Source organism: Lemur catta, chromosome 8 (assembly GCF_020740605.2).
Source record: "Lemur catta isolate mLemCat1 chromosome 8, mLemCat1.pri, whole genome shotgun sequence".
Lineage (NCBI taxonomy): Eukaryota > Metazoa > Chordata > Mammalia > Primates > Lemuridae > Lemur > Lemur catta.
In genome coordinates, this window is record NC_059135.1 from 63,022,321 (window position 1) to 63,043,967 (window position 21,647).

The following is a 21,647-nucleotide window of genomic DNA, read 5'->3' on the forward strand; positions in this document are numbered from 1 at the left end:
GAGAGCTTTTTCAAGCAAGCTTTATCACCCTCACTGATACTTTGGATTCCTGTGAGCTAGCCTTCCTTTTAAGCCAATTGCTTGAAGTGGTATGAATACACCCACACTGGATGCCCGTTCATCACTGTGCTGCTTAACAACTACAAATGGGGAAACTATTTGTCTAACGAGTGCTGTTTTCAGAGTTGATTCACCAACACTCAAGGAAAGATAGTATAAGGCTGAGACCTCCTTCTGAGCTACAAGGGCCATCTCAAGCCAGACAAGTGAAGGCCAGCCCTGGAACCAAATGAAGTATTTGTTTGGTTTAGACAATGTTTTAGTTCCAGATCAATAGTTTTAGAAAATACATAAACTCACCTCCAGTTCATACTGGTTTGCTATTTCTTTTTTCTTTCCCAAACTTTAACCTTTAGAATTTAGACTATTAAAAAAGTTAGCATTGTGGTTTGGCGGTTATGGTGCAGTTTAACTTCATACTTTAGAGGTACAAAATCCTTTTTACTTTCCCTCTTATCTTAGTTTGTATCTCAAACTACAAGAATATGTTCCAATACTCTCTTCCCTCACTGGAGCAGGCCTGAGAAATGCTTAATACCTGGTGCTTTAAGGTGCTGCTTCTCCCAGCAGAAATGTACTGGGGCCCTTGTCAGGTGGTGATAAATTGACAATCTTTCAATAATAAATCCCACCCCATTGTCAGGTAATGTCAGTCTCCCTACCCTCTCTGTGGTTTAGAATAATGGTTAGTCTTTTTGTGTAAAAAGACTTTGGATATGTTTTAAGCTTTCTATGAGGACAAGTACAAAGTCAGTGAAAAAGTACACTTTCTTTGAGGTAAGGGATTATTATAGAAAAAATAGTGGATTGAAAGGCAGGAGAGCTTGAGTTGAGTTCTAGCTATTTGAGTAGATGTGAGGGACTTATTCATTCTCTTTAGATGCAGTTTTTTGTTGTTGTTTATTTTTTGTTTTGTTCACACAAAAAGAAAGTTGAAGTAGGCAATCTTTAAGATTTTGTTATTTTAAAAACTATTCCTTGAATTAATTAATAAGTGATAACTCATGTTTTGTACATGCCTTCGAAAGGATATCAGCAAGATAGTTTTTCAATGTATTCATAGTAAAGCCCTGAACAACAAAGGACATGTGGGCACGCTCCAAGCTGTCCAGGTATTATAGATTCGAAGGGGGACATTCAAATGTGGGAGACTGGTTAAACATCAAGGGATTCCATAATCAGGTGCAAATTCTCTGGAGAAGCATGAGTGACTTAAAGACAAATAACCCCTTACAGGAAGGACAAGAGAATAACAAGTTTGAGAATTTACTTCAGTCCTGTTTGGGGATTGAGGTCTCAGAAAGAAGAGGACTGCAATAAAATAAAAGCTAAAGCTATTTAGTAAATACATGTAGCATAATCATTCTGAATATTCTAGCGCTTGGTGCATGTTAAGTCTATGAATTCATCCACAAGGAGCTCTGAGGCTGGAGGAAGTTGGCAGTCCACTTGTAACTAGGTCTAAAAATGACCTAAGAAACTTGCTTCCTTATGTCCTATAAGTGATAGAGGTGATATTTCTTTTAATTTGAGGCCCTTCTTGAACTGTAAGCTCCAACAATCTTTCGCTAAACAGACTTCATTCACATTCTGAATCTGGTTTTTGTCTCACACATATTAAATTTTACAAAACAGAAAGAAACAATAGAGCTTATTAGGAAAAACTTGTTTTGAATAGTAAATTAAGCATAATGGAAATAGGCACATGTTTTAGCACGGTTTTCCCCCCTTTTTTACCAATTGAACATTTACATCTTTTTCAGAGTGCTGTGATTTTCCCCTTAAGTCTTAAGCTGGCATCACACATGAGACTTACATCACTTGTATCTGCAGAGAGAAATCATTGTAATACTGTGGCTTCCAAATGCATAGCCTTCTGAAAAAGAGTTTTAGGCAGTTATCCCTAAACTGTATTAATCAAATCATTGTGGCATTCTAAGAATCCATGGACCTACCTAATTTCCAAGACGGTGTAAAATCAAATGGCAGTTCTGACTGTTTTCAAATTATGCCCTGATCTCGGAGACTGGAAACCTGTACATTCAGAGGTACACCTCACTACATGGTTTGTTATTAAGAGATATGCCCCAGGTGGAGGCATCTTCAAAGCCAATATATTTTCTTTATAACTGGTGTCAAATTGATGTATATATTAAAAAATCTTGGAAAATGATCTCAAAAAGGAAGTAACAGCCCAATGAGCCATATGTTCAGGGAACCTAACAGGTTTCCATTGGGACCAAATTTCACTTCACCTTTTTGTCCTTATGTGCAAATAAAAACTTATCTGTAAATACACCATTAAAACAATCATGCAAATCTGTGAGGTCTGTAGGCTGAGAAGAAATTACACTAAATCCATAAAAACCAAGTTATTAGAAGGTGAATAATTTGATTAGATATTAGAAATAACACAACATGGAATTAAACTAAATTTATTTATGCTCTATAGGTTCACAGCTTCAGGGAGATACACATTGCTTTTGTGGAAATGGTTAATGAAGAAAAGGCTGATAAATAGTTAATAAATTGCTTAATTTTGATGGTGATGGAGCATCTGTATCTCCAAGTTTACATGAATAAATGTAAAGTTAAATTTTTTTGCTGTTAGATTGGTTGCTATTTTAACAGATTCAGACACCAGGGAATTTTCCAAATGCAACTAATACTCTAACATTGAAAAGTCTGTGATATGCTAAGGGCAGAGGCCTGCTTAGTGGTTTCCCAAAGAGCGGAAACCAAAAAACATTAACATTTATTTACACAAAATCCTTTATGTAACCCTTCTAAGAATTTTCAATTTAAAAACTTTTAAACGTTCTGTATTATTTTAGTAGACCCTAACAATTTTACATTCAGCTACTTTATTGGTATGCCTGGGCATATTCTAAAAGGAAAAAATGATTCAATCTGTGTAGTTTTCATATGACTAGGATCAATGATGATGTAAAAATACCAAAATTTACTTGTCTTTTTTATTTTTGTGTACTTTTATTGTGAAACATTACAGAGAAAAGTGGAGAAAACAGTATGAATGAAACCTTTGCATATATATGGCCGAGCTTTATCAAACCTTTACATTATTAAATTGATTTTAAAAAATGAACAATTGTGTTTGTAAAGTTATGCAAAGGTAAGTGTCAGCAGAAAAAATTTATATTGCATAGATTATCTTTCAGCTACTTTCGTTTTCCATCTATGTGGCTTGGGGGAAGGAAATTTTATTATGTTAATTTTGACACCTGGTTAGCTAAATAGCACGGGAGGAGTTAGAAAGAATTGCATTCTCATTAAGTCCAAATTTCTACCAGTTCTCGGTGGCTGTGTTCCATTTAATCCACTTAAGCCAAAAGAATGTCAATGGTTTTTAATCTGTAAGGATAGTTTATGTAAATTTGTAACAGTAAAATATTTTAATGGTAGGAATAAAAGTGTATTTTAAGCTCAATAATCAGCTTTTAAGCTCAAAAAGTAGGGGGAAGTTGTATCAGAACCTCAGGCTTGCCTCAACAGGTATGGAAGATCTTTTTCAGCAGAGACCCAGGTTCTGGTGGATTCTTCGTCGAGGGGCAGCCCGGGCGCTGCAGTTTTTGACCAGCTTCTCTCAGGCTAGAGCGTTGACAAGGGCAGCTGGGCAAGGGGCTGTGCTGCCAGACTTGCCCCGGCCCCCATCGCCGCCACAGTCTCCGCGGCGGGGGTCGGTGGCCCGCTTCTTTAAAGGCCTTTCTCTTCCCATTGATAGTCTTACGCTGCATCTCCGGAGGTCCAGACAGCCTCTTAGTCTAGTCTTGGGGTCAGGAGGTCAGGCCTTGGAAGCAGAACTAATGCTACAGCCCTTTTTGTGCCTTCTCTGTGGTTATTTAAATCGTGTAAGTGTAGTTGCGGTGGAAAGGGAGGGTACTAGGATATGAGGGCCGGAATGCTGGAGACTTTGCTGGGGGCTGACCTCGCCCACTTGCCCAGGCCGGCGGGGCCGGGCTGGGGTCGGCTGGAGGCCTCCGGGGTGGCGGCCCGCTAGGGCGTCTCTGCAGCCAGTCAAGGGGCCTTTCTTGGCCTTTCTGGCCTTGCGTCTCTTCCCACCTCTGGCCGTCCCTCGCCCTTCCTGAATTCGCTTGGCCAGCGCGGCCGATGCACCGGCAGAGACGAGGCTCTTCGGCCTCTTCTCCACGACCTGGAACCGAGAGCGCCGGCCCTGGCGTCACTCCGCAAGAGGCGCCCCGGGGAGTGGGCGCTCGGCGCAGGCCGGGCCTCGGGCGCACCAGTGCCGCGCTGCGCTGCGCGGGGCCCGCAGAGCGTGTCGCCCGGGGCTGCGCGGGGGCTCCCGGCCCGCTAGGGACGCGGTGGCGGTGGCTGGGTTCCACTCGCCAGAGGCGGGAAGGACGCGCGGGAAAGCGAGGGAGCAGGAAGCGGGTGGCGGCGGCGGCGGGCCCGCTGGAAAGGAGGGAGCGCCGCAGGCGGGAGGAGGGAGCGCGGAGGAGGGAGGCCGCGAGGAAGGAGGGAGCGCGGCAGGCAGGCGGAGGGAGGGCTGATTAGCATGCAGCAGCGCTCGCGCGCCCGGCTCCATTGTTTTAACACCTCCCCTCTCCTCCGCGCCAATCTGTCACCGTTCAGCAGGCGAACGCTGCTGCCTCAAATGCTGCTCTTCTCAAATGAGACGGATAATTAGTTGCCCCGCACGAATGCCGCACTCTTCTCACCCCTGATTGCTATCACCTTCTTGCTCCTGGCAGTTTTGACACCTCGTAATCAGCCTGCTGCTTTTTCTCTTTTCTTCCCGACTTCTGCTTCCCTCCCCCCCCTTGTCTTCCTAGTTTATTTATTTATTATTATTATTATTATTTTAAATGCAATCCCAGTGCCTATTTGGGCGAGTCCTCCGCCGAGTTAACCTTCCGCGTATACATGTGTGCATATATATGTATATGTAAAACAGGGGGTTTGTGCGTGAGCGAGGGGGGGGCGGGCTGGCAGGTTTGCGGGAAACACTGCTTCCACGCGGAGAGACTTCTCTTCTCCTAAAGATATTTTGGGGAAGGGAGGAGTTGGGGAGAGGGACGGGTGGGGAGAGTTGGGGAGACCTCAATTAATGCTTTAAAGATCTCTTAGAAATTAACAAACTGGGGAGTCTCGGAATCTGCTGTCAGAAGCGTGTTTTCCCCTCTCTCCTCTAACAAGCACTGACAGTCTAATTACTGTAGCTACAAGCAGCTGTCGAGGCAGCAGCCCGGGAGAGAAGGCGCCACGGGCTGGGCGCACCCGGCCGGCCCCTGCACCCAGCCGAACCGCCGCGGCCGGCCGACTGCGGGAGGACGGGGAGAGGGGCAAGGCCCCGCACCCGAGAGCCCCGGCCAGCCCAGGGCGGGCCTGGGAGCCAGCGGACACGTTTATTGTTTCATATTTATAAAGTCTTTACCTTGAAGGTTAAAAGATGTGAAGAAGAAAGGAGGGGACGTGGGGGGAGAGGGAAGAAAACCTTCTAAGCTTCCATCCACCCGTTCTCTACCTCCTCGAGCTCTCCCTCCCCCCGTGTTGGTAAAATAACCACGCAACCCAGGGCTGAGGGGGCGGGGTGAGCCAGGCTGGAGTGTAAGAAAGCAGATGTCCCCGCTGGCAGCAGCTTCAGCCTCCGGGGAAAGCTGCTCCGGGGGGGCCCTCCCGAGGACATTCACCTCCCACTTCTCAGGCATCCCGCTCACAACTGCCTCGCCTCGGCGGGGGTGGTTTCTTCAGACTCAGCGTTTCGCGTGTGCAGCTTTTTTACCTGGGAGCTGTTCTTACCCGGCCACGCTTAGCAGATGCCAAGAGCCAGCCCCTGCACGACTCAGCAATAGGAGACAGAAGGAGAGACCCGGTGGTGCCCTCTCCACCTTTCGAGCCCTGACTAGCACTGCCTCTGTGGAACGGGACAGGGGCCTGCTCTCCAGGCCGCCTCTCCTGTGGCCCAAGGTCTCTGTCCCTCAGAAGATGGAGCTCGGGGTACCGCTGGAACCCAAAAGAAAATGGAGCTCCTTACTCTTACTAAAAGTGGTGGAGGAGGTGGGGAAAGGGTGGACTGGAGGAGGTCAATGGCACACTTTAATTTGAGTCATGTTCTGGGCTATAGAGTTTCCTCTGGTTGTCAGCAAGCTAGTAGATATCAACTGTGTGAGAATGACTCTCCCCTTCTAGAAAAAGGAGAGGGGAAAAAAGAATCCCCTTTCATGAGATAGGTACAGTGGTATAATCTGGCTGGTACACGCTGGGAAGTTTTTATTTTTAATTTTGTATGTGTGTGTGGGAAGAGTGAGAGGGGAGGCTGGGTGGGTGGGAGGTGGGGGGAAGGGAAGAGACTTGGATAATTGTCTAGGCATTTCCATTCAGCCCCAGTGGCAATGAAAGAAAGATGTACATGCCTCAGAACCCTTCACAGTGAATACCTAATAATCGCTCTGTCACCTTGATGAGGAAGATGTCAATGTGATGTGCTTGGTATCCTGAGAAGTCAAGGCACCACTCTCATTCTTCCACAAGTACAGGCTCTTCACTGTGGCACAGGGGCCTGCTCAGATTCCCCTATCCCAAACCCTCTAGCTTACACTTGCTCCAGGAAGGCTTAAATTTGTTTTAGAGTTGCAAATCAACGTTTACTTCATAAAATGGAAGCCATGCCTCAAACATTTTTTAAAAATCAGGAGAAAAGAGACAACCCAAAAGGCAAGAATCACAGGGAAGAAAAACGAAAGGACTTAAAGAATTTTTGCAGCCTTCTGAATTTGCTATCCATTCTCTCAAATGTCTTACATTGGCCATGAATCAGGCTGCTACCAATGAATAAAAAATTTCTAACAAGAATGTGAACATTTCTAATCTAACTTAATAAATATGGATAGTCCTCACAGTGTTTTTCAGACTTGCTCCCATTAAAAACAAATGTTTCTTTAGTAAATTTAGTTTGAAAAATAATTTTAAAATTCAAAGTGATCCACTAATTGTAATAAATGCCATCAGATCTGGTCATCACCCTTCTGTCAAGTTACTAGAAGGAAAACATGAATTTTATAAACTTCTCCAAAATGTGAGTTATTTCATTTTTTTTTAAAACTCAGGAACAAAGAACACACTAATGATCACGACATAAGTCATTTTTTTAATATTCAATTCACTTCATCATGTAGCTATACACATAGTAAAAATTACAGCCATGTATATTATTAAAAATGATCTAACATATTTAAATAACTCTACCAGTGATTTTATCACTGAGCAACAAATATCTTTGGTTTGGCATTTACTTAGATGTTTACATTGTTTCCTATTCTCTATTATAGATTTATTCAAACAGAATATCACCTATAGCATAAATAATCTAAATTTTTCAATGAAAACAAATGAAAAAACCCTATAAACCTTTGACATCATCAAAGTCAATACATCTCACTAGAAATCCAAGTAATAAGCTTAGATATTTGAAACAAACATAAATTATGATTATATAACTTCCTTAACATACATAATTTTGAATTATGGTAATAACACTGTAAACATGAATACAATGAACTACAGTTTTGTACAGAATGATCTTTTAAAAGGTAATTAAAGTTATAAAAGAAGTTTAGAAAAAATTTCGAATAGCTGTGAAAAGAGATTTTTCCTATGAATGATCTTGAATTTAGTTCAGAATCAAGTAGTTATAGTATTACAAACCCAAAATCATCACATAGGACTTGATATGTCTGTTTTCAAATGTGTCTTAAGTCTCCCCATTAAAGTGTGAATTAAGATGCCTCAGGAAATCCCCCCTGGATGTAATAGATGGTGGGAAAACTGCTTGACAGAATTCACATACTCGAGGTATATGCAGTTCTGAGTCTGTGCCACTTAGTTCCAGTAAGTCACTGCCTTGATTAGGAAAGGGCTTCCAAATGGGCTGCAGGAAACAAATAAACAAAAACATATTCTGTTACTTGTGTTTAAATCAAATAGCATTGAATTTCAAATTCAAATTTTTTGAATGCGTTATGAGCATATATATTTAATTTCCTAATATGAAAGCAAATTATTTTTCCATAAAGTCAGCATGAAGATATGACTTCAATTCTTTTTCTCATAAAAGGCACAACTAAACTTTGATTAAAAATCCCTTGAGGCACACACTCATAAATTTTATCTTTACATATTTAAAAATATTACAGGTTTAGCACCAGCAATTTTTGATATTCAGTTATTACAATGGCAGTAATTTTGGAACAGTAATCGATACTTTAGATTTTTAAATTAAATTCTACCTTATCTATTTTACAATAGAAACCTTAAGTTATAGGGCCTATATTAATCACATGGTGGTACACTAGACATGATGTGTATGTGTGTGTATGTATGACATCTTAATCAAAAGCAAGTTAAATTTCAGTAATATTTATAAGCAAATACATAATAAATTATATGATCAGCATTATTTTGATTTTTAAAAAGAAAAAATTTTTTTAAACTACTAAACGAATTCCACTAATGAGTTATTTTTTTTGCTTCTTGAAAACTCAAATAGCAAATTCTAACATCAGATGCATTCTTTTGACTTTTTGCTTTGTTCTTATTATAAGTACTTTGGCCTTACTCCTTCTTGTGGCTGAGTAAAGTCTAACCTGTTAATAGTTGCCTGGTTAAAGAAATATGGAAAAATCATAATTTAACATAATCATCTCCATTATAACCAGCATATAAACACCCTTCCATGCTGCATTTATCCTTTTTCTTAAAAAAAAAAACAAAACTTCTAAAAGGACAAGAAATAGCATTTAGTTTAATAGTAGGTGCTCAATAAATGTATGTTCACTGGAAAATATATTATTTTCCTGAATTGTGTAAACCTAATTATTTTCAAAATTTTCTTTCTTTCCTTGACACAGGTAAATTACCCTGACATAGCTAAATTCTGGTTATTTTGAGGAGAATTACCTCATAAAGTCAAATTTAGAGACCTCTTATGCTCCTATTACTAATATGTTTTTAATTTTTAAAGCCTAGTCCAGCACTTGACAGTGTTAATTTTCATTCCTCTAAGTTCTTTCATTCTGGTTAACCAATCATTTACATAAACAGTATATCACTAATTGAAGCATTTGGGTTTCACAGCATCACTGTCGTCTTATAAACATTTTATTGGACAGCTGTGTACAATTGGTGTAAATATACAAAGTCTGTCTAGGCACTGAGATACATTCATTTATCAGTACAGAGGGCTTATAATAATATTGACTCAATTCCTTTCATGAGAAGTGGCAAATTTTATCACACACAAAAAGAAAAAAAGTAATATTTAGAATAAATGTTACGAAATTTGGGGTAAAATAGTTTTCTTTAGAAAAATCTTTCTTCCGTGATGAAAAAAAGTAGTAATAATTGTGAGTATATAAACAAAAATCTAGTTAAAGTAGATTCAAATTTTACTGTTTGCCATTTAAACAAAAGAGTACAAATCACTCTAATGGGAAATTGACATAGCTGTAAATAAAAGATTATTACTTTAAAGAGAATTCTTATTAAGATCTATAAAATAGTAAGAAATTAACTGAGAAGCAATTTAGCTTCTAAATTTGTTAAGCTAATCTTTCATTGCAAATTTATGTTCAAAGTCCGTATTTATCCTTCTCTATTAAGAGGTATTAGTTCAGATTTGATCTCTTCATAGAATTTAGTTGGGACCTCAATCACTGACTCAGCAAAAGTAAAAAAAAAATCACACAGAACAAAAATAAGTTGACATGTTTTAGTCTTTGTTATGATAGTTGAATGTATAAAGGAGGTGTTCAGTAGTAATGATTCATATAAAGTAAAAATTTGAAATATGTAACTAAAATTTCACTTCTTTGTTACTATGAGTAACTCAAGAATTCTGTACTTATCATACAAGCTTTATTAATCTATTAAAATAGCAAAATGTTTTTTAAAACCCATTTTAAGAAACATTCTTTCAATCCTAAACTGTAACATGGCCTTCAAAACAAACTAATTTCTTTGCTTTTTCTGCCAAAATATCAATTATCTAACCTTATGCCCCATGTCTTGTGACAGCTCAACACCAATTCTCCTGCATTTTTTTAAGCTGAATACTTTTCCATCAAGTTGTAATCACATACCAGCTGTTTCCCTTCCTGTAGTATAGAAAGCAAATGTACAATGCAGGGTGCCATCTACTGAAACATGAATGCACAGACTAGTAAAAGAACAAGCAAAAGATATTAATACAATGGAGAAAAGAGTAACAAGCATTAGAACTGAGGCACTTCACAGCTCCACAGGCATTCTACTTGCAATAAATGAAATTGTTTAATTTGTTTCATTTAGTAGCAATTATAACTGAGTCCATGATGTGAAATAAGGTACAGTGTGGAACATAAGTGAATTTATAATTAAAACTTATTGTCAGCTATGTCTAGTCTTTCCTACTACTAAAATATGCCACAGCTTGCCTATTGCTTTCTTTGCATCCTGATTTAAGAATCTATAACTTATAAAAGTACTTAATGCCAAAGGATATTAATGAATTTTTTTTAAAAAATTAAACATCTCAAGTCAAAGAGAAATCAAACAAATGTTTGCAAATTATGGAGATATTTACATCAGTCTGTATTTTCACGAGCTTTTGTAACAATTATATATTTTTCATTTGTCTTCAGTCATTAAACACATTCTTTAACTAAAAGAATCATTCTGTGATAGAACCTGAATCTAAAAGGAATGGTAGGAATGGCTTGTGGGGCTGTACGTAGTCTGTGAGCTTTAGAAACATTAAATAAAATATTTGATTGAAATCATACCCTTGCAGAGACTATTTGAAAAATATATTAGGCTGCATGTTTAGTCCCAGATTAGCAACCAAAACCAAAACTGAACCCTACAGATCTACGTACTAAATAACTGAGAATGTAATAGAAGTATTAGTTGAAAGACAGTTCACTTAGTTTGATAATAAGGAACATATGATGCAATTATTTACTTAGGGAAAATTGTGCATTCTTGTAGAAATGAGTATGATATAAACTTATCAATAAAGAAACCATTTATTTTACAGTGTGAAATTTAATAAAAGAATCCTGTTATAAACTGATGCTGCGTAAATGATCTTTGACTAAGGAACTAAGAAAGTGACACCCATAATAGATATCAATAAGGCTTACATATATTTTAAAGTCTGCCATAAATTTCAAGGTACTTTATAATAGAGCTTTACCATATTAGTCTTTTATAATTTCATGTCATTTATTACAGGACTTACATGTTTTAATGAAAGCTTTAACTTTGGCTAGTTATTAGTTTAAAAAGGATGTCCGATAACCTAAAAGAGATGCATGTCTGTGGATGTATGGCAAAATGTGTGTTCACACGTAATAATATATTTGTTAATGCAAAACAGTTACCTGCTGTGGTCCTCGGATAGCTTTTCCCGGGGAATCGAGTGAGGGAAAAGGTGCATCAGGCGGGTCCAGAAGTGGGAATGTATTTACATATAGTGCATTATGGTCTCCAGGTGATAAACACGCAGCTCTATCCGGAGTTGTCCTGTTACAAGTGTTTACAAAATTTGAGGGTTTTGTTTTGTCAGTTGTTTTAAGGTTTTGTATAGCTGAAGCTATCGGATCAATTCCCTGAATTTCAAATAAAGTTTCTTCTGTTTTAACAAAGTTTCCTGGATTATCTTTGAGGTCCATATTAAATCTGTCTTGGCACAGTGCCTCAGATGTGGCAGGACTGAGGATGTCGGGTCTCTCTGGAGTGCTATGTAGGAAAGTCGAGTCATTGTCCATAGGTGGAAACTTGACATTGAATTTAGAAAGTGATTCAAAGGAGGTGTCTTCCTCATCTCGACCCAGTCCTCTTGGTGTGACAGATGTGATGCATGGTGTACCTCTATTTATATCATCTTTAGCCTGAGGCTTAAACAGCACTTCTTGTTTATCTGTTTTATCCGTACACTGTATAGGCACAGAGCACTGTGTTTCTGCAGGGAAAAGAACACAAAAGGGAAACAGTCGCATTCAAATGATTTTTAAAAATCTGTTCAGTCAGCTTTAGACAGATGAGTATTATTTTTTATATTGGTTTTTATAGCAACTGAAGACAACTGGGATTTTTATATTTGTTACCATCTTACACAGAGTATTAGCAGTCTCCAGCGGGTTAACTGCAACATAGCTTATTAGTCGAAATTTAACTGCTTTGTCTTTTCCTAGGTCTTTTGCCGTACGCTTTGCATCTTGTTCACAGTTATACTGCTCCATACTTAAAAAACATTTGCTTGTAGTGTATACATTTAAACATTTTGTCAGTAATCGGAAACTGCAACTGTGAGCTTGCTTAGACAAATAAGTTGTTAAAAGGGAAAATCCGGGGTGTGTGTGTGTGTGTGTGTGTGTGTGTGTGTAAGTTAGGTCATTTATTACCCCCAACATCACCATGTAACTAAATATATTGCTAATCAGTTTAGCCATTGTCTACTCTTAAAAATCCATGTGAGGGAGTGCTGGTAGTAGGGGTTGGGGAGAAGGAAGACAGTGGAAGCAAAAGAAGAATGAAATTTTGGCATGCATGTTAAGAAAATTACATGTGAATATGGGATTTTCTCATATTTTAAAAAAAGCCCGTTTTTAGATACCAGGTAGATACCAGGGCCTCTGTAGCTCATTTATCTAGAAGCTACTTATCTATTATATCAAATTCAGCTCTCTTAGGACATAGAAAGTTAAGAAAGAAAGTAGAGCTTCTGAGGAGTCAGAATTAAAGCCACAAGGTCCATAGATGTATGAATTTTGCTACTATTCTCATTTTAGTTTTATTCCAACAAGCTTGATGAGGATGATTTCCTAGATCATAGCTAGGTTTGAAACAGCAAATCAAAAAGGGATATGAGTGTTAAAGGCAGAGATAGATATCAATAAGAGCTAAAAGCATGAGAGGAGACAAGAAAAACAAAAGAGCAGACATAAAAATTCAGAAAACCACTAGTCTAGTATAGGGCCAGCAAGGGCTACATTTCTTGATACAAAAAACCAAAGTACTCTTCATGTTGATCCTGAGACATCAGGAAAAGCTAAATGATACTCTACAATGTCCATTCAGAAGGCAGTGATGTTGGTAACATGTGTATTTTTATTTAATGAATAAATAGTAAAAGTTTTAAAAGTTAGCATTTTAAAAAGGTTTTCATCAGTAAAGTTATACATTCAAAATGGAGACTTTACTAATGATGCAAGTTTAAGTAGACAGGTTATATAGAGAACCCTGCAAAGTGTCTGTCCAGGTTAGTAGGCATTTATCGAATGTCAATTCCTTTACATTCCTTTGGCCTTTGCAGTCTTATGACACCTATCTTTTGCCAAACAGCACATTCCAACACAAGATATTTTCTGTTTGGATATGATGTGTATAATACAATGCAACCAACTTCTTTGGTTCATCCTGTTATATATCTACTGCCTCTTTAGTCCACATCATCCTTCCTTACTGGATTATTATAGCAGCCTTTGAACTGCTTGCTTGCCTCTAAATTTGTGTCATACCCAATCTGCTCTCTTCATTGCAACTTCTCCTCCATCCTTTCCTTCTCAGAGTAGTTTTTCCAAACTACAAATCTGGTCATGTTACCTTGCTGATAAAACCTTTTTATGGCTCTCCAAGGCTCTCAGCCCTCAGCCAAGGCATACAAAACTATTCTTAATTGGCCCCTGGTCACCTCTCCATGCTCATCTTTCAGCATACCTGCTTCATTCCATACTCTAGCTATAATGCACTTTGTACAGTTTTCCAAAGTGGCCATGCTGTCTTCTCTTTGCACCTCTGCACATGCTATGCAGACTGCCTGATGTGTCCCCTCCAGTTACTCTTTGGCTAACTCTTATTTGTCCTTCATATCTTGGTTTAGACATAAGTTTCTCTAGATGGCTCTCCCATGACTCTTCGTTGTCCTGAGGACTGAACACTCTGTTATACAGTTACGTGTTACTTAATGATTGGGATATATTCTGAGAAATGCATCATTAGGTGATTTTGTTGTAGTGCAAACAGCATAGAGTGTACTTACAGAAACGTAGGTGGAATAGCCTACTACACACCCAGGCTATAGGGTATAGCCTATTGCTCCCAGGCTATGTTATTTTATTTATTTATTTATTTATTTATTTTTTGAGACAGAGTCTCACTTTGTTGCCCAGGCTAGAGTGAGTGCCGTGGCGTCAGCCTAGCTCACAGCAACCTCAAACTCCTGGGCTTAAGCGATCCTACTGCCTCAGCCTCCTGAGTAGCTGGGACTACAGGCATGCGCCACCATACCCGGCTAATTTTTTCTATATATATTTTTAGTTGTCCAGATAATTTTTATTTCTATTTTTAGTAGAGAAGAGGTCTCGCTCAGGCTGGTCTCGAACTCCTGACCTGGAGCAATCCACCCGCCTCGGCCTCCCAGAGGGCTAGGATTACAGGCGTGAGCCACCGCGCCCGGCCCCAGGCTATGTTATTGTACAGCAGGCAGTTGTAACACAATGGGAAATGTTTGTGCATTTAAGCATAGAAAAGGTACAGTAAAAATACAGTATAAAGGATAAAAAAAGGTATACTTATATAGAGCACATGTCATGAATGGAGCCTGCAGGTCTGGAAGTTGCCCTGGGTGAGTGGTAAGTGAATGTGAAGGCCTAGAACATTACAATACACTACTGTAGATTTTATGAACACTGTACATTTAGGCTGCATTAAATTTGTAAAAAAATAAAGTAATTACAATGTTACAATAGTGGCAAGAATTTTTTAGGTCCATTATAATCTTATCAGACCACCATCATATATGTGGTCTGTCGTTGACCAAAAACATTGTTATCTGGCACATGACTGTATTTCTAAGTATACCTGTCTTTCTCCCATTAAGTTTTTTTAGGTTGTAAACTATTTTTCATTCCCCACTTACCCTAGAACTCTGCCCAGTACCTGGCACATAGTATGCCCTTAATAAATGGATTCTGATTGAATCTATAACCTATTCCCCACAAAGCCTAGGATAATAATCAACATTTACTAGATATTCTGTCTGTGACTAGGAGTGGCATAGTAATCAAGACCAAGCTCAATTGTTTAGCTGGATTTCTTTGACCTCTGAGGTTCTTAAAATGTATTAACTCTCAAGTAGTCATTTTTCCTGGCAATAGACTTAACGGTAGCAGGAAATTCTAGGAAACAGTACTGTCTTTGTAGATAACATTTGCTAATTGCAAATAACAAATCAGGAAAACCAACTGTTGCGGTAATCAAATTCTGTAACACCTGAGAAGGAGGAAAGACTTAATCAAATGCTCTTCTCAAGGAGAACAGGGTGAACACTGAAGAACTGTGGCTAATGACAACTATTAACATTAATAGCACTTCCATGTGCCATACACTGTAATAATCATTGCATGTGCATTAATTCATTTAATACTCAAAATAATCCTGAGGTAGGCACTATCCCCACTTTACACGTAAAGAAACTGGTACATTCCAAGGCTACACAGTTAATGAATGCTAGATGTGGTACCGAAACCCAGGCAGTCTAACTCTATAGAGTCTGTGCTCTGAACCATTATGGTAAATTGAACATGTTTGTTTCCATATATAGAGAGGAGTCCCCAAATTGACAGAAATGTGCTTTGCATTACTTTTTAGCAGCTGACCTATCCCTCTTGTGAACCAAACATGGAGAAATCAAACAGCTGTAATAAAGCAGATATTTTCCTTGAGCATAGCTAGCTGGCACACAACCTCAGCCATGTTAAAATGATCCAAGTTAGTCTACTCAAGCAATGAGAGTTAATATATTTAAAAAAAAGATTTAAAACTAAGATTCCTGATGCTACTAGAAATCCAAGCTTAGAAAACTTAAAACTCAATTGAGGTGCATGAAAGCACTTGACATCCTGACACCATATTGAGAAACAGGATCAGGTGAGCAAATAGCTTTTCTATTTTATCTATTTCAAGAATAGTTGTTTTTAAAAAATACATATTTTTGCAAGAAAAAAAGTAAAATGAGAAATATTTGTAGATTTCCAATTTTAAGTATAGGCTGCCCATTTAGACTATTTCTCAGTATAATTACCTTGTATGTTGATAAAAGAAAAAGACCTGATGGTTGTTTATAACCCAATCCTATATTTTTCCCTCCTAATCTCCACTGAAACAAGATGCTCCTTTAGGAAACAAATAGTACTTTTTTTTGAAGCCATATTTGCATAAATGTACAGTTTATCCTTTCTCAAGGCTATTGCCATACATGAGTAGGAAAAAATGGAGTAAAAAAAAGGAAAGGTACAATTCTAATAACTTAGCCTTTTTTCATGAATTATATCTGGTTATTTAAAAGTAAAAGTCAAGTTTTAATAAGATAACACAAGGACAATAATACATATACTTTTTCCAGATAGGTCATGCAAATCATATCTGAAATAGTTCTATATTTTAATTCAATGTATCATACATACTTGGAAACCCTGAACAGGCATATTTAAAAAAAATATTTCTTTTTTTCTTCTCCTTTTGATCTACTACTGTCAGAGCATGATACTTGATATTTTGGTTTCTATTTGGATGCAGCAAAACTTCACTGGAGTATGTAACAAAAAACATCTGAAATATTTCAAGAATAATGTATTATTTGTGAGAAAATTAATATAAAACATAAGAATAATATTAGGAAGCAGTTTTAGTAGGAAAGAAATTGAAGTTAAACACCCAGTGTTCTGGTTGACAGATACATACTTAGATTTAGACCTGTGCAATTTAAAAATGGTCAAAGTATTAAGCCATTGATAATGAGGTAAGTTCTCTGTGTAACAAAGAATATATCACCATTACGATGCTTTGATAAGATGTTGATGTTCAAAAAAAGGATGTTTATGAATTCTAGGTACTACATCTCTATAGCTAGCATGTTTTAAATAAAGATAATTCATTTAATTGAAAGGTACCTAGTATTCTTTAGTCTGTACAAAAGATCAATTTCTCTGAAAAAGACAAAAAATTAAGGTGGAGAAATGAGTTCTTTTTGGGAAGGTAGAGGGATAGGAGAGGAAGAAACGAATTATGTCTGTCTACAAAGATTGTTTTGTTTCCCTAACATCACATTGTGTACCTTTTCTGAAAATAAAATTGTAGTAGCAAAAAGTGAATTTATAGTATAAAATGATTTTTAAATAGCCTAAATGTAATAAGTGCTGTAGGAAACGGAAAGTGATTTTTAATTAGAGGGGTGCTAGTCAGCACTGCTGCATCATCTCTCAGAGTGAAAACTGTAAATCACATCTCTTGGGAACTGTCTGCAGAGTAGCTCACATCACAAGGGTAAAGGAGAATTTATCATTATAAATGATCAGTTTACCTTCTTTTTGTTTACAGATGTGCTTGGTTGGCAGACTCAATCTCTGATATTTTGCTATTCATATTGAACTACTGAAGCAAACATCAGAAAGCCAATCTGGGGTTTTAGGGAAGGGTGGAGCTTTTAAAAAACATACTGTGATACATGTGTAAAACAGATGTTCCTTTTAAGTTGTATTTTATACTAAATTTGTATTTTGTGCCTTCAGCAGAACTGGCACTCAGGAAGTGTGTCACATTTTTATTCTTCAACCAAATTATAGGAATCTATCCAGGGGCTGAGGTGGGAAGATTGCTTGAACTTATTAGGAGTTTGAGGCTGTGAACAGTCACTGTGCTCCAGTCTGGGCAACATAATATATATAGATATATCTCCATAGTGTTTAATAACCTTTCAGGCAGAAGTTAAAAACAAACCTGATATTATAATTTTATTTGGCTCATATATGCTAATGTGGCTTTAAAGTTGCTTAATAACATATGAGTTAATGTTCATTAAGACCCCCAAATAGCAACTGAAAACTCTGAGAGATATATCTTATATTATTTTTTATTTTTATTTTTTTTAAGACAGGGTCTCACTCTGTTGTCTGGGCTAGAGATACAGTGGCATCATCACAGCTCACTGCAACCTCAAACTCCTGGGCTCAAGTGATCCTCCTGCCTCAGCTTATTTTGTATTTTTTAAGGTGGGATTTCTCATTAAGATGATTAATAATTATGTCTTTCAATTCAATCTATATAATATTACATACAATGAAGACAGAGAAAAAGTCAATAATTACATAATGTAATACATTATAGAATTTAAACAGCACTTACTCATTCAAATGTATGTGGGTAAGAGGTATGTTGTAGATACTTGCACTTAATAAGCATTTAAGAATATTAAATTCAAAAAGAAATCAATTTCAACCAACAAAATTAATATTAATATTAATAAACCTTACCAGCTGCAGTGTCTGGTATATGAAGTTTGCTTAAGTGGTCTTTTTGTGCTTTTGCTAGCATGCATATTCTATGAAATTCTTCCTTCAGATCCCAGAAGGTCTTCTCTATATTACCCCTAAAAACAAATCAATATTTTAAAATATAAGGCTATAACTTCAAATATTTTTTTTCATAATTAAAGTTACATAGTACCAATTATGGACAATAAAATAATTATTGAAAAGTTGAATATTAAAAAATTTATTTTAAATTCTAAGAAAATATTCCAGAAAACAATTCTGGAGAGCCAGGCATGCAGTAAGTGATAAATCAAAAGTTTTAATATGTAAATGTAGTACAGACTACTTATTCATATATCACACTGATGCTGGCTGTCTTATTCTCACATTAGAAATTTCAAAGTATTGGGTTTTGTTCTCTCTAAACATCTTAAATAGAGTATTAAATATTCCTCACTTTGGTGAGGTTCACATTAGGATCCATCCAATATGGCCATAATACTTGGTCTATTGAAACAGTAGAGCTTTATAGAGTTCAGTTTTTAGACCCACTCTGCTATTAACTGTATGACTTATTTAGGTTGTTTAACATATAGGACCCTTGAATTGGTCTCTTCCGGTTCTAAAAGGCTTTTTTCTTAAAATTGTTAAAATGTTAAAATATATTTCAATATTTATAACTTTTAAGAGTTGACAAAAAAGGATGTAGACCTACCTTTCATGGAATAAAGGAACGCCAAGACTCCCTGATGAAGTTTCTTTTCTAGGAGAAGAAACCTCTTGTCTTCTTACCTTAAAGAAACAAAATGATTATCACTTTAAATTGCTTCCAAATTCAGATGAGACTGAGTTAACAGAAAACACAAAGGAAAATTTATTTCATTTATTTTCCTTATTGAAAAATAAGTTGAGGCAGCTTACATACATATATATACATACACACACACAAATACAATAGATTTTTTTTTCGTGAGAACAATAAAGGAAAAAGGAAAATGATAAAAAGTGTGAAGACATAAAGCATTTCTGGTAACTTCTTCAATTACTATTTCTAGTGCTGGCAATTCAAGGAATTTCTCAAATTTAACTATTAATCAAAATTTCTATACTCTGATCACCAAGTACTGCATATGACTTGAAGAAATTTAGCAAAAAAAAAATTTGTGTGTGTTTACTTCTTTTGATATTCAGTAAATAACGGCCTACATATTTAAATCAATGTCTTTGTCTTTTGTTATAGATTCTTTGCTGAGGAGTGTAGTAGAGGAAGAAAGAAAGTCAAACTATAACTTTTTATCCTTTAACAAGCATTTAAAAAATCTGTAAAGATAGTGCATTATGTATTTAAACTGTTTCAACACAAGTTCTTGCCTTTCACTCCCACCATGTGGCTTACACTGGTATTACGTTTATTCTTACATTTAAAAATCAACATTAAAGAACATTGTTGCAATAATCTATTCTATGGTTTAGACTTTTAAAAAAATCTTGAATCATATCTAGAAAGCTTTGTGTACTTTCTAAAGCTATAAACTGACAAATTCAGAGATTTGAAGAATCCAAATACTATATAGTCATAAAATATAATTCAGCTAAAACTATAATTCTAAAACTAGTAGACATTTACCTTAGTGACTTTTAGATTTTATTTGATTAAGGTCATTGTAACTATTATTAAAATGGAAGATTTTATTTCATTGTTTCTTATCGCCTGAGTACATCTGTCTTTATTCTTGCTTTTCAAAAGATTTCCTTCAATTTTTTAGGAGTCTTTTTTTTTTTTTTTGAGACAGAGTCTTGCTCTGTTGCCTGGGCTAGAGTGCCGTGGCATCAGCCTAGCTCACAGCAACCTCAAACTCCTAGGCTCAAGTGATCCTTCTGCCTCAGCCTCCAGAGTAGCTGGGACTACGGGCATGCACCACCAAGCCCGTCTAATTTTTTTGATATATTTTTAGTTGTCCAGATAATTTCTTTCTATTTTTTTAGTGGAGACAGGGTCTCACTCTTGCTCAGGCTGGTCTAGAACTCCTGAGCTCAAGCAATTCTCCCGCCTTGGTCTCCCAGAGTGCTAGGATTACAGGTGTGAGCCACCGCGCCTGGCCTTAGGAGTCTTATTTGTTAAGATAAAGACTTGATTTCACTTTGTTTTTCTTAAAACTATTATCTTCTCCAATTTATTACTCTAATTTCCCAGCTTTTTCTTAATAAATACTATAAATGTATAGAATATTATTTTACAATACCTTGGAATTAGTAAAATAAAACATTGACAATCCAATTTGTGATTTTAGATATTATATCATCAGATTGAGGTAAAATAAAGATGATTCTGTTGCTGCATATCTGTCTGACATTTAGGTCATGCTTTCTTCTGGATTAAAACTGCTTTATTGAGCTTTATAAAGCAGTCACATTAGGAGACATTTTCACCTTCACAGTTTGTTTTTAAAAGTGGTAGACAAGGTTTTTCTATGGTGTTATATGCAATTAGAACATTCAATGGATTTTAGTGTGGACTAGGAAGAAAGGCAACATTTCAAAGCTAGCCAACCAGTCAGGACACTATAAGAATGAAAACAAACTTTTAAAAGATTATATTATTAAATTTATATAAACAAAATCAGAGAAGAGGTATATTTAGAGAGTAAAACATCTGATGATACATTAAATCATAATAAAATAAGCAATTATATTAAATGAAATGATCTCACTATTTTATTAGAAGCTAGAAAGAACCAAAAAGAAGTACTGTGTAGTTTTAACCTAAAAATTAAGATAGTTATAGAATGGTAAACATGACTCTAAAGTCCTGATTTTGACATAAACTAGGAACGATTGCTTCTGAGGTTAAAGAAGCATCAAAAACTAATGAGGATGAAGGAAAAGGTAGGAAAAGAATGATAAGCTTTTGTTTGATTGTTAAATAATTGGTGCCAACTTACTTTTATGATGTTTGGATTCGATAACTAGAGTGGGTGAATTTATTGAGAAAAGATTCCTTGGGTGTAAAAAGGGAGGATTTGCTTATTAAGGAATTTCTACGAAGTATCTAAATAAAGGTCTTTAGTTTCTTTGGGGTTAGGAACACAGCTCTGGTTACTATTATTTTGTTTTTATTGTTATTGAAGAAAAGTATTAGTGATTGTACTAAGTAATACACTGTACCTTCTATCATTCACACCAAATACATTTGCTGATATATTTCAAATGAAAAATATGAGTCCCCAGCACCCAGAAAAAATTTCAAAAAGGGACCTCTTA

General features: G+C 36.7%; 1 protein-coding gene across 1 annotated transcript in view; it reads right to left on the reverse strand.

Moving 5' to 3' along the window:
• Positions 1 to 7,166: 7,166 nt before the first annotated feature.
• The window catches only part of TANK (TRAF family member associated NFKB activator), a 59,619-nt gene continuing 45,138 nt past the window's right edge, over positions 7,167 to 21,647 (reverse strand). Inside the window, 5 exon segments of the mRNA XM_045559840.1 lie at positions 7,167 to 7,873; positions 7,876 to 7,966; positions 11,457 to 12,037; positions 18,387 to 18,502; positions 19,102 to 19,178. Of these exon segments, the coding sequence (XP_045415796.1) occupies positions 7,815 to 7,873; positions 7,876 to 7,966; positions 11,457 to 12,037; positions 18,387 to 18,502; positions 19,102 to 19,178 (924 nt within the window). The 3' untranslated portion in view covers positions 7,167 to 7,814.